The sequence below is a fragment of the Panthera uncia genome, chromosome B1 (assembly GCF_023721935.1).
Source record: "Panthera uncia isolate 11264 chromosome B1, Puncia_PCG_1.0, whole genome shotgun sequence".
In the NCBI taxonomy this organism is placed as follows: Eukaryota; Metazoa; Chordata; class Mammalia; order Carnivora; family Felidae; genus Panthera; species Panthera uncia.
In genome coordinates this window covers 143113262-143126083 of record NC_064811.1, presented here as the reverse complement: position 1 = coordinate 143126083, position 12822 = coordinate 143113262, and the positions used below count along the sequence as shown (strand labels likewise).

At 36.1% G+C, this 12822-nt stretch overlaps 1 protein-coding gene across 9 annotated transcripts in view; it reads left to right on the top strand.

Annotated features, from left to right (window-relative positions):
• Positions 1-12822, top strand: part of NEK1 (NIMA related kinase 1) — a 216960-nt gene that overhangs the window by 47110 nt on the left and 157028 nt on the right. For all 9 annotated transcript variants that reach the window (XM_049631313.1, XM_049631305.1, XM_049631310.1 and 6 more), the window contains 2 exons: positions 4263-4323; positions 6583-6734. In XM_049631313.1, the coding sequence (XP_049487270.1) occupies positions 4263-4323; positions 6583-6734 (213 nt within the window). The remainder of the gene's footprint in view (positions 1-4262; positions 4324-6582; positions 6735-12822) is intronic.

Here is a 12822-nt window from a genome sequence, read left to right as displayed (position 1 = left end):
CCATCGATGGATGAATGGATAAAGAAGATGTGGTATATATATACAATGGAGTATTACTCGGCAATCAAAAAGAATGAAATCTTGCCATTTACAACTACGTGGATGGAACTGGAGGGTATTATGCTAAGTGAAATTAGAGAAAGACAAAAATCATATGACTTCACTCGTATGAGGACTTTAAGAGACAAAATAGGTGAACATAAGGGAAGGGAAACAAAAATAATATAAAAACAGGGAGGGGGACAAAACAGAAGAGACTCATAAATATGGAGACCAAACTGAGGGCTACTGGAGAGGTTGTGGGAAGGGGGATGGGCTAAATGGGTAAGGGGCACTAAGGAATCTACTCCTGAAATGATTGTTGCATTATATGCTAACTAATTTGGATTTAATAAATTTAAAAAAAATTTTTAAAAATGCAGTACAATATTAAAAATAAGAGAAAGGGGCTTGTTAGGCATAACAAAAGACACCTTTATCCTTTTTGGATTTTGATACCTTTATTCTTAACCACTTAGGTACTTTAAGAGTTTTAGGAGCTGTGTGCCAGGAACCGGACACCGAATATTTATTTCTTAATATAAATCACCATATCACAAAACCATCCCTCTGTCTCAGGTTTCTGTTATTGTATTTTCCAATTATTTTATCATGGTACAATGTGCATAACATAAAATGCATCATTGAGTGCCCTGTTTAGTGGTATTAAATAGACTTTCACTTTGATTTTAGTGCCACCATTCATCTTCACAGCTCTTCACCTTGTAGAACAAACTCATTGCCCAATAATTCCTGTTCCCCTCTTCCACAACTCCTGGCAGCTGCCTGTCTACTCTCTGTCTTCTTGGGTTTCTAGCTGTAAACTTATTATTAAAAAAAAATTTAAATCCAGTATAGTTAACACACACACAGTGTTGTTATTAATTTTATGTGTATGATACAGCGATTCAATGATTCTGTACAATAGTGCTCATCAAGATGGGTGTACTCTTAATCACTTCACCTATTTCACCCACCCCCACCTACCTCCTTTCTGGTAACCGTCTCTAACTGTAAAATTATTAAACCTTTCTGTGCCTTACTTTACTGACCTGTAAACAATGGGATTATAAACATATCTGCATCATGAGGTGGTTATTTTAAAAAATTTTAATTTTTTTAAAGAATTAAAAAAATGATAATGTATGTAAACTGCTTACTGTCTAGCATGTAGTAAGTGCTCAATATATTCAATATAAAACATCAATATATTGTTTTATTATACTAATATAAATATATTAGTATCAAATTATATGATTATATTCTATTTAATAATTCTTGGAAACCGTTCTGTGGGCATTTGTATGTATAATAGATTGTGGACTCATGATTTTTTTCTCTATTACTCACATATAGATGCGTAATAAATACTTTCTGAGTTGAACTAAAATTTTAATTTGATGGGATTTGTTAAATATTTATATCAAATCAATTAGCACAGGTTATTGATATAATTTCCTGAAACTGCAATTATTTTATATTAAGTATTCGTATGGCCTATGTTATAAATGACCACTGTTAAACTCTTTTTTTTTTTTAATGCTTATTTATTTGTTTGGGGGGGTGCATAACTGGGGGAGTGGCAGAGAGAATCCCAAGCAGGCTCCACACTTTCAGTGCAGAACCAGATGGTGGGGCTTGATATCATGAACTGTGAGATGACCTGAGCTGAATTGAGTGAGATGCTTAACTGACTGAGCCACCCAGGTGCCTGTTAAAATCTTCTGTAAATCACATATCTAGCAAAGTCATAGTTTTATTACATTTTTCTTAATTAAAAAAAATTTTTAAGTTTATTTTAGAGAGAGAGTATGTGTGTGCCTGAGAAAGGGAGGAGAAGAGAGAGAGGGAGACAGAGAATCTGAAGCAGGCCCTGCATTGTTAGCCCAAGGCCTGATGTGGGGCTTGAACCCATAAGCTGTGAGATCATGACCTGAGCAGAAGTCAGATGCTCAACCAACTGAACCACCCAGGCACCCCTTATTGCCTTTTTTTTAAATAAGTTTATTTATTTATTTTGAGACAGAGCAAGAGAGGGGCAGAGAAAGAGGGAGAGAGAGAATCCCAAGCAGCCTCCACACTGTGAACACGAGGCTGATGGTGGGGCTCAAACTCACAAACCATGAGATTATGACCCCAGCCCAAACCAAGAGTCGGATGCTTAACCGACTGAGCCACCCAGGCACCCCTAGTTTTATTACTTTTATGTACTCATGAGATAACTATCCATATTCTCTGGCTTAATAGAGCATCTGTGTGAACAAATAATTTTCAGAAAACAGGTGTGGATTTAACTATTCCTACAAGGAGAATACATTACTAATCAAGAAAGCCAGTTAAAATATGTAGATTGAAGGTTACTTATATAGGATATAGCAAGAATCTCTGAAATGTAGGTGTCTAATAATACTCCTTTGTTATAAACAACATTTCAAGGATGATTTATGATGCAATATACTATTGCTTTTTGCAACTACTTCATTGAATCTTGCTGCAGTTTCCCCCCACCCCCACCCCACCCTATCCCAAAACCAGTGGTTAGGACATACAGTGTCAAGCACTAGAATTCAACTAGCCAGCAATGAAAGAAAATATTCAAGCCTAGTATGTCAAGATTTATAATATGGAAAGAAAAAAAAAAGCAGATTATGATTATTAACAAGTAGAATATTGGATAGTATGTGTTTAGTATATGTATAGCTTTTTGTTGCTATTTAGATATCACTTAGATTTCATTTTTCATGAAAGCTCTTCTTTGATTCCTAAGGTCTCTTTTCTGCTATATATCACTAGTTCAGTATTCTAGTGAGAAAGTTTATAATACATGTTTTATGGCTTAAACTTTAAAACAATTTATGAGCTTTTTTTATATGAACTACAATAATATTCTGTAGGGTTTTTTTTTTTTTTTTAATCTCTTCTTACTTCTCTATCTACCATCAGCCAAGGTTTAATAGGACTTAATTCTCAATCTTGCACACCCTGGAAGAAGCTTGACAAATCATGGTTAAACTCTACTTCATTAGGAGTATAGGTGCTGTCCAACAGTGCTTTCTGTGATGGAGTATTTTATATATACATTGTCCATTATTGTAGCCACCAGCCATATGTGTTTATTAAAGAGTTAAGATGTGCCTAGTGTGACCAACGGGTTGAATTTTAAGATGTATTTATTTAAATTGTTAATCTAAATAACTACATATGGGTGGCAACTATGTTGGATAGCACAGCATAGAGATTTCAGAATCTTCTCAGATTATGTATGCCACATCTCTTAGTTCATATTGCATTCACACAAAAAAGTAAAACCCACATTCAAGCAGTGAAAGAAACTTGCCCAGTTTGGGGCAAGTTGGAGTTCGTAAGTCACCCATTTTTTTTCTATGAAAAAGGAAGGGAAAAAATGCAAATGTTCAGAAGAGAATATATATTTACACAGTTGCTCTGAATTGCCCATGAACCAGACCTTCACTTAATTTAATTTATCTTTTGGTGAAGTGGTTCTCAAGGTTCAGCATACATAAAAAATCATTTGGAAGACATTGGTAGGTCCCATTGCTACAATTTCTATTTTAGTGATTCTGAGGTGGGAGAGCCTGAGGATTTCCACTATTGACTACGTCCCCAGTGGTGCCATCTCTGCCAGTATGAGATTGAAAACTGCTATATGGGAATCCTTAATGGGACAGATGACCATCTCAGTCGTGGTTTTTTTGCCTGTTGGAGCTTCTGTTCCACTGCTACTGTGGGACTGTTTTCTCCAGAAGGCCTCATTTCTCTTAAAGAGAAAATTATTCACTTGCTCTCCCCTACCCCACCCAGTAAGAAACAAAACAGACTGAAAATTGAGTTAAATCTTTGTTGACATCATCGTTTTCCACTTAAAGAGGGAAAAAAAATTTAGTGAGAGAAAATGACTTCAGGAAATGTGATTTTTGGTTCTCAAAATATGCTCATGAATGCTAGGGAATAAGTATTAGAGTATTTTAGTAATAGTAAAAAGAGATATATGTTGAATTATGTAAGAATTTTGTAAGAGTGGAAGGGAATTAGCATGAGATGAATTTGGTGAATGGGTTACTTAGGTTTAGTAAGTATAGTTTATCTGATAGCATATTTGTGACTGAAAAAGGGAGAAAATGTAATCTGATTAATGGATAGGTTTCTTGTTTTGGCAACTTGACATCTTTTCTAACTTTTTCTTTGTCCTCTTTCAATCTAAGCTTATAGCAGAAGAATTTTGTCTAAAAACATTTTCCAAGTTTGGAGTGCACCCTATACCAGGTAAGTGAAATTAATGTGAGTCCAAACAGGTATGTTTGCAGTAATTAATACACTAATGCTAATTAGTAATTCTCTCTAATTGTATTAGAGATATACGTAGGTATAATAAGTTGGGATAATTGTAGATAACTTTAATTCAGGGGAAATGCATCTTTAAATTATTTTTGAGAGAGGACAATATATAACACTTCCTGATGAATTAATAACAAAATTTCCATTTCTTGTCTGCCTTATTTAATGAAATCTATCTTGAAATTGTCCTTCTTAGCTGCTGTTCTAAGATTGTTGTAGAATGTTGTAAAATGTCTTAGGTGTACATCTTTATGTAATATATGTTTCTTTGAGAAATACTTCATATTCTAAAATTTTTAAAAAGTAAGTTAATATGAAGTTGGGTACCTTACCAAGGATAATTTTCTTTTAAATGTGGCCAACAGCAGCAGAATATTTATAAGATTGTGGGTATGGTTATGTACTATGTGTACGTATGTTTGTATGCAAAGGACACTGTATTTCTTCTTCATAGAATGATACCAGAATGGATTTCTAAAGTCAGTGGAAGTTATGTAAGATTTGAAGAGTATATTGTTTTTCAAACATAATGCTTTGTGTGTCTCCATTTTGAGTTTGAGTCAGTTACTAGAAAAAAATACCGTATTATAAAACTGAGCCCATGGAAGCTGGAAGTGGGATGGCAGTGTGTTCTTAGGAAGGCCAGCAATATTTACCTCTAACTAAAGACACTTAGACTCATCTTCTCAGGGTGCAGAGACTGTCAGTCCCTGGGAAATCAATTCACTCTAAACGAAATTCACAAGAGACAGACAAACAGCAGAATCAGCATGTCTCTCCTGGAGGTCACGCCTCATGAGAAGTCACATCTTGATCAAAAAGCCTCATTGTCACAAAGACCAAAATATTCCATGTCAGCACATTCTTTCCATGTAGATAAGCCTACATAGGAATTAGAAAGTTAATTTGTTGTAAGAGCAGTTGGATGAATGAAATGTTTAATATCATGAGGCTCAAACAGGAGTTGTATTGCTGATGGGCCTGTAGATACTTTGTGGGCTCCAACTCCCCATATTAAGCTTTATCCTGCTGGTAGCCTTGTCACTGAGCCTGAAAAGTACCACCAAATCAGTGATGTAATTCTCCCTCTTTTCTGGGTGTGAATGGGAACTATTCAATTTTTTTCTCTTGGGAATCTTCATTTTTACACTTTTGTGACTTTATCTCCTTTGCCAGTATGTATGCCAGTATGTGTACTGGTATACATAGTATTTCTTTGGTTATGTTAATACATTTAGCCAAGTTACAGTGTTGTGATGTTGTATATATGTGTTCTGATTTGATCTTACCGTTGAACTCTCAGAGGGAAATTGTTTCTTTCACTTTTCTTAGTTCCTAATGTCTCTGAGAGACATAAATAGTAGACTTTCCTCTAAATTTCTTCAATTTAAACATTTTTCTTGAATTTATTATTGTTCTAAGATTGACTTCACCTTGTCTAGGTTTCAGTAGTAATTGAATTCATTATTGCTGTAGTACTTACCCTTTTTATATATCTCTTCTGATTATTTCTTTAAAAGCAGTCCATAAACCTTATTCTTGATACAGATTCCCCTCCAGAAAGTTTCACCATTTTATATTCCCACCATTAGTGTATAAAGGTACCCATTCCACTAGACCCTGAGCTATAATAATTGTTTTAAAGTCTTTGTTCTTCTGTAGGTCTGTATTGTTCAGGTTATATAGATGAAGAAAGTGTTAATGTTGCTCAAAATGATGGTGTTAGTGTTTAATAGTTACTCTTAAAGTTTATGTGCTAATTTTGAAAGTAATTTCTAAAACAGTAAGTGTTCTTTTAAAAACATTTTTAACAGCTTTGTTAATTATTCTGTACCTTTCAATTACCTATTTACAGTATACAATTCAGTGTTTTTTAGTATATTCACAGATTTATACAGTCATCACTCACAGTCAATTTTAGGGATATGCTTTTTTTTTAATATGAAATTTTTAATATCTTAGAGATGTGTGGCCTTTTGATTTTTTTTTTCCAAAAAGTGGCTTTAGAATCAAATAGTTTATAATGAAGGCATTGACATGTGCTAAGGCGTGAATAAGATGTTTAACGAAAAGTCTCAAATGTTGTCAATGATGGTAAAAATGAAAAAGTGCTATCTTGAAGAATTTTGAAAGTAAAGATTTGATATAAAGAACTCTAGAAAAAACTCTTTGTATCTTTCCATGTAGCTAAAAGACCAGCTTCAGGACAAAGCTTGGCTTCTGTTGTGTCTGCTCAGAAAATTACAAAGCCTGCCGCTAAATACGGAGTACCTTTAACATATAAGAAATTTGGAGATAAAAAATTACATGAAAAGAAACCACTTCAAAAACATAAACAGGTATGATCATATTACAAACTGTGTTAGTAACAAATTAAATTTGATCTTTTTTTTTTATTGCAGCTCAATTCAGTTATCTTGATACTTATAGGATTGTTTTCATTAAGTTACTAAAGAACATTGCTATTCCCTGCTTCATCAGTCTTCTAAAACTAGGAAGACTTACCAAAATCACAAGGAAACATGAAGTAGATATATTAAGTAGTTGGTGCAATAAAGAGAAAGTGATGTTATCTGTGAAATCACTTTTGAACAACCTGAGCAGAGCATTTGTTTTTGTGCCTAAAACAAGTACATGTAATACACTTGTTGAAAATGTGGGAAAAATTTGTATTTGAGAATTCACAATCAGATAAATAAATCAAAATCATAGAGCTGGAAGGAATGTTACTGTATAGTCTGCTTTGTAGTATTTAATTATAAATATATATTTTTTTCTGGGGGAGAGAGCAAGAGAGAGCACATGCTGCCCCCTCCCCCCCCCGCCGCCACGTGCATGGGAGAGAGGCAGAGGGAAAGGGAAAGAGAATCTTAAGCAGGCTCGATTTCATGACTGTAAGATCATGACCTGAACCAAAATCAAGAGTTGGCACTTAACCAACTGAGCCACCAGGCACCCCTACTTGGTAATATTTCATCTGAAAAAATTAAGGCGTATAGCATTTAGTGACATGCCTAAGAACACAGTGTTAGTTGCAGGAATTTGTCATTTTTCTTCATGTCAATAGCTGCATGCTTTGGCATATGAAACCTGTTTTGTTTTGGACTACATATGCACCTGTATGCATACCTACATATATATGTGTTTAGGCACATGTGAACACATTGCTGTAAGATAAACTTCATGGTAGGAATCATCAGTCACTTTGGTTAAAATCTGTCATAAGGTAGTTCAAATGATTATTGTAAGTTAGTCTTCAAATAACTTGTGTAAGTCAGCATCCAGTCAGGAGAAAAAACGTAATAATTTTATCAAGGGAAGTTTAATGTAAATAATCAGTAACTATTTTTAGGGAATGAACTTTAAGGGATAAAGAACTCTAAAGAATATAGGAGTAGGAGATCATAGGAAGCAGCCACTCTTCCTAGGGCTGAGACAGAGTACCCAAAGAAGGAATAGACTTTGGAAGATCTCCCCAGTCCCATCCTTAAGGCTGAGATCCAAATTTTATTGGTTGTGGTATGGCTGTAAACCACTGGATGGTGGAGTTCACTGACGTGCCACAGGCCGAGGCTGGCAGACATGAAACTGTCCACTGTAGAGCTGATGAAGCTTCTGGGAACCTGCCTAGAGTGCCAGTGGAATGTACTGGGGAGCTGCTTGAAGGATCGTTGAATCTTCTGGGAAGCCTTTTGGAGTGCGGGTGGGAGTTGCCAGAGGTTGCTGAGCTCTTTGGGTAGTAGGCTGGGGTGCCAGTTGGGTCACCAGCAGAATTTGGTGGGAAGCTGGCCTTGGGGTTGCTGCTAAAGTTCACAGGGAAGCTGGCAGGGGCACCAGCAGAATGATCCTGGCAGCTGCCCACAGGGTAAATGTCACTGTGTGTCCCACATGCAGCAGGAACAAGAAGAAAGGAAGCATGCTAATCAGGAATAGAGGCTGTTTTCTTCTGCATTGTCCTTCCAACATTGTCTGCTGACAAAGCTTAACATCATGATAGCAAGCAGAGAAGACGTGTTTATATTGTCCACTTTCTTCTCACAAGGAGGACAATGGAGGGCGAATTTGTGGCTGGGGGGCAATATAAGTGGCATACCAGTTTTTTTTTCTTCCTTCCCTCTTCCTTCCTTTCCTCCCTCCTTTCTGCCCTTCAGTATAACATTTATCTAGGCCTAATGGACCATTTCCATCATATCTTTTATTCCTCTTCTATAATCACCAGAAGCCCTGGACTCCAGACTTTTCCCTCTGGTCATAACCTAATCTGACCCCCACCCTCTGCATACCTCCCTAAACTCTTCCAGAAAGCCCTCCTGTTGCACATTATCAGCAAAATCCCTGTGTTCTACACCTCTTCACCTTTTTTGCTCTAAAACCTGGCTTGTCCCTGCACACACTATTGTACAACTTTCTTACATAGTGACTATTTTCTCTCTAATCCCTTAATACCGCTGGGTCTAGAACTAGGATGAGGGAAGTGTTTTCCTTGCTTCTCACTTCAAGAGTCTCCCCTGCTCCCTAACTACCCCCCAAAGGTTTCTGAGGCTTTTCCTGCCAGACTATACACCTGTTAACCCTCTATGTTAGGTTCATCTGTAGACCCTCATTTTTTGAAAAGTTTAACACTTGACTCCCTGTCACTCTTCCCAACACTGTCTTAATTCTTGGTGATTTCAGTATCCAAAACAATGATCCTTCCAATAGTACACAGTCTTTTATTTGTTCTCTTTCAGTGATTTTGTCCACCACCCTTAGAACTCTCACCTGTAGTCATACCATCACGTTTATCATTGTTGATAATAGCAACTCTTCCATAGTCTCAATTATAAGCATCCCATGACTTACCATTACTTCCTGTCTTTCCAGCTTATTCCTCAAGGACTCTACCTCCACAACTTCTTTGTCCTATTTGGATATATGGGTTTTACTAGTTGTTTTTTTTTCAGTGTCCCTCTCTTCATTTTTATTTTCCTGTTTTGGCTTAAAATCCATATTCTTTCATTATAATTTACAAAGCCTCACCTCTCTTGCCCTTGTCTTTCACTATGACAAATTACCTAGCAAAAACTAACTTTGTGAAATCCAACTCTCCATCTCTTTTGTGCCTGAACTTGGGCAGTGGAATGTGGTTGGAGAAAGCATACAACTATTCTGACTGGTCTCACTTTACACTTATAACTAATAATGTCAAGTGAGCACCTTCTGGCCATCCTATTCTATTTCCTCAGTCTAATTACTCTCCCACTTTCTAGATGGTTATTTCTTACCTTCTTGTTTTCCACTTCAAGCAAATGACCTTGCTTCCTCTTTTACTGAGAAAATAGAAGCAATTGGAAGAAAATTTTCCCAGGCTCTCACTACCACTACTTGCAGTCAGTCATACCTGTTTATAAATATCTGCTTTTCATCTGTTACTTTGAGTGATCTGTCTCTGGTATGATCTGAGTCAAACCTTCCTTTTTTTTTTTTTAAATATATGAAATTTATTGTCAAATTGGTTTCCATACAACACCCAGTGCTCATCCCAAAAGGTTCCCACCTCAATACCCATCACCCACCCTCCCCTCCCTCCCACCCCCCATCAAAACCTTCCGTTTTTTTAAGGTTTTTATTTAAATTCCAGTTAGTTAACATGCATATTAGTTTCAGGTGTACAATATAGTGATTCAACACTTCCATACAACACCCAGTGTTCATCACAGCAAGTATACTCCTTAATCCCCATTACCTATTTAACTCATCCCTCCACCCACCTCCTCTCTAGTAACCATCAGTTCTCTAAAAGTGAAGTCTGTTTCTAAAATAAAAGAGAGACAATCTGTTTGTCTCTCTTTTCCTTTGCTCATTTGTTTTGTTTCTTAAATTCATCCTTGCCATTTGTATACTATTTTTTATTATTTCTTTGCCTACTAAAGAACTCATACTCTTTTCTGCATCATATTTTTCCTGTTACTGAATCATTTCTGTTAGCAATCAAATATGTTGTGTCTTCCTTCTTTAAAGCAACAACAACAACAAAAAAAACCCCCAGACCCTTTCCTTATCTCTCATATCTCTTTCCAGCTACTTCCCTATATCTCTGCTTCCTTTAACAGCATAACTTTTCCAGAACATTGTTTATGCTGTCTCCAGTTCTTCTCTTCTCATTTTGTCTTGAACCCATCCACTCAGGGCTTTGTCATGGCTGTTATAAAAACGCTCTTGGCAAGGACATCGGTGAGCTTTGTATTATTAAGTCTAGGGGTCAGTTCTCTTCTTCCTCGGCCTCAGTTTTTGACTCACTTGATTACCCCCTCCTTCTTTAAATATTTCTTCACTTGAGTTCAAAGTATTGCACTTTTCTGATTCCCCTCCTACCTGATTGACTGCTTTTCTCAGCCTCCTTGGTAAGTTCCTCCTCATGTTTCTGACCTCTCTACATGCTGAAATGCTTAAATACTCAGTCCTTGGGTATCTTTCCTCTTGTGCCATGCTCACTTTCTAATTGACAGCATCTGAAAACTGACACCCAGATTTTTATCTGCAGCCAATACTTCTTTCCTGAACTTGAGACTTACATCTGTCTTATCATCTTTAATTGAATTTCTAATAGGCATCTCAAAATTCACATGTGTAAAAATGAACTGCTGATTGCACATCCTCCACACATCCCTTCTGAATTTAGTAAATGCTAACTTCATCCTTCCATTTGTTCTCGTCAAAGACTTCTGGAGTTAACGTTGACTACCCTTCCAACATCACGTTCTGTTGACTCTGCCTTCAAAATATATGCAGTGGTCTTGACTGTTCCTCATTATTTCTGTCACCAAATTAGTCCTAGTCACCCTCACCTTTCACCTTGGTTATAATGTTTTGGCTGATCTCACACCTTCTAAAATTACTTCAGTCTGTTCTCACTTGAGCAGGCTAATACTTCTTTTACCATGAAGGTCAGATCATTGCACTTTACTGCTTGAAACTTTGCATTGGCTTTTCATTTTACTCAATAAAAGCCAGAGTCCTTATAGTGGTCTACAGAGCTCTCTGATGCCCTTATTACCGCTCCAAGCCTTGTTTTCTACTCCCCCATTTGCTACCTACCTACCCCCAACCCCAGCCTGCATTCTAATTAACTTTGTTGCCTTCAAACATTTCAAGCACTTATCTGAAAATGTGTTTTTACTTCCTATTCTCCTTTCCTAAAGGACTGTCCCTTAAGAAGACTGCGTAGTTTTCTCCTTCACTTCCTTCAGATTTGTATTCAGAACTCAATTTATGAATAGAGCTTTCATCCTTGATCACTCTATGTCATTTAACTGTCCCTCAACCCTACCCCCACAGTTTTATCTACTTTATTGTGCTTTATTTTTCTTCACATTATAACTATCTAATGCACTGTGTATTTCTTACTTGTTTATCGCTACTCTTTTTTTATTTCAGTGTAAGCTCCGTGAAAGCAGGAATTTCTTGCTTGTTGTTATGTGTACTGGTTCCTGGCAAATGATTCTTGGCAAGGAGTAGGCACTCAATAAATACTTACTGCATAAGTGAATAGATTAATGAATAGGAACTTAGATTTTGTCAAGTCAGTCAAATGTTAATTCTTTAAAAGAATGAGTAACAACAAAAAATTGTAGTAAAACTATTTACAAAAGCCTTTTGTTACTGTTTTTAGGAAATTGATAAATAATAAAAAAATAAAACCTAGAGACGAAAACAATGGTCAACTTTCTTGAGAACACTGGAGTGTGTCTTTATTCCATGAGGTGAAGACTGGAAAAAAAAAAGTTTTAATAACTGTTTTCTTTAGTTATATAAATAGTCTGCTAAGATTATTATCAATAATAGCACTAAGGATACTAACAATTAATATAATTCCTTTACCTGTCCTACCCAAGAATTCAAATCTAAGCATCATTAGACCCAGGCTTATTGACATAAAAAAACCCAAAATATATTCATGTAGCAAACATTCAGTGGCAAAGTACTGCCCTACCAAATAAATGTTATATTCACGTTTGTGTATTGAACACTTTCCAGAACCTGTATTCAATCCACCAATGTCAATAATGCTCCAAAATTGCAAGTTTGATCTAAATTGGACTTGGCATTAGTTAATGACTAGTATGTACTTTTTTCTTTCTTTTCGTTATTCATTACATACCCCTTCTTCCTTTTTAAATGTTCTTTTTTCTTTGACTCTCTTTCCTGTGTAGGTACATGTGATATCGATACTGTATTATTATGTGAGCACTTGGAGAATACAAAGTAAAGACTATATTTCTTTTGCCCTCACATGTTACAGTTTAACTAGAGTCGTAGGCCTGAGAAAAGGCAAAAGGAGCAATTTGTATGGTAACTGTTCACATTGTTAGCTTGTAGGTTAAAGAATGTAATATTGGCATTATTTCCTGGAACACTGCTATGCTGGCAGTGTGAATTGATGTTTAT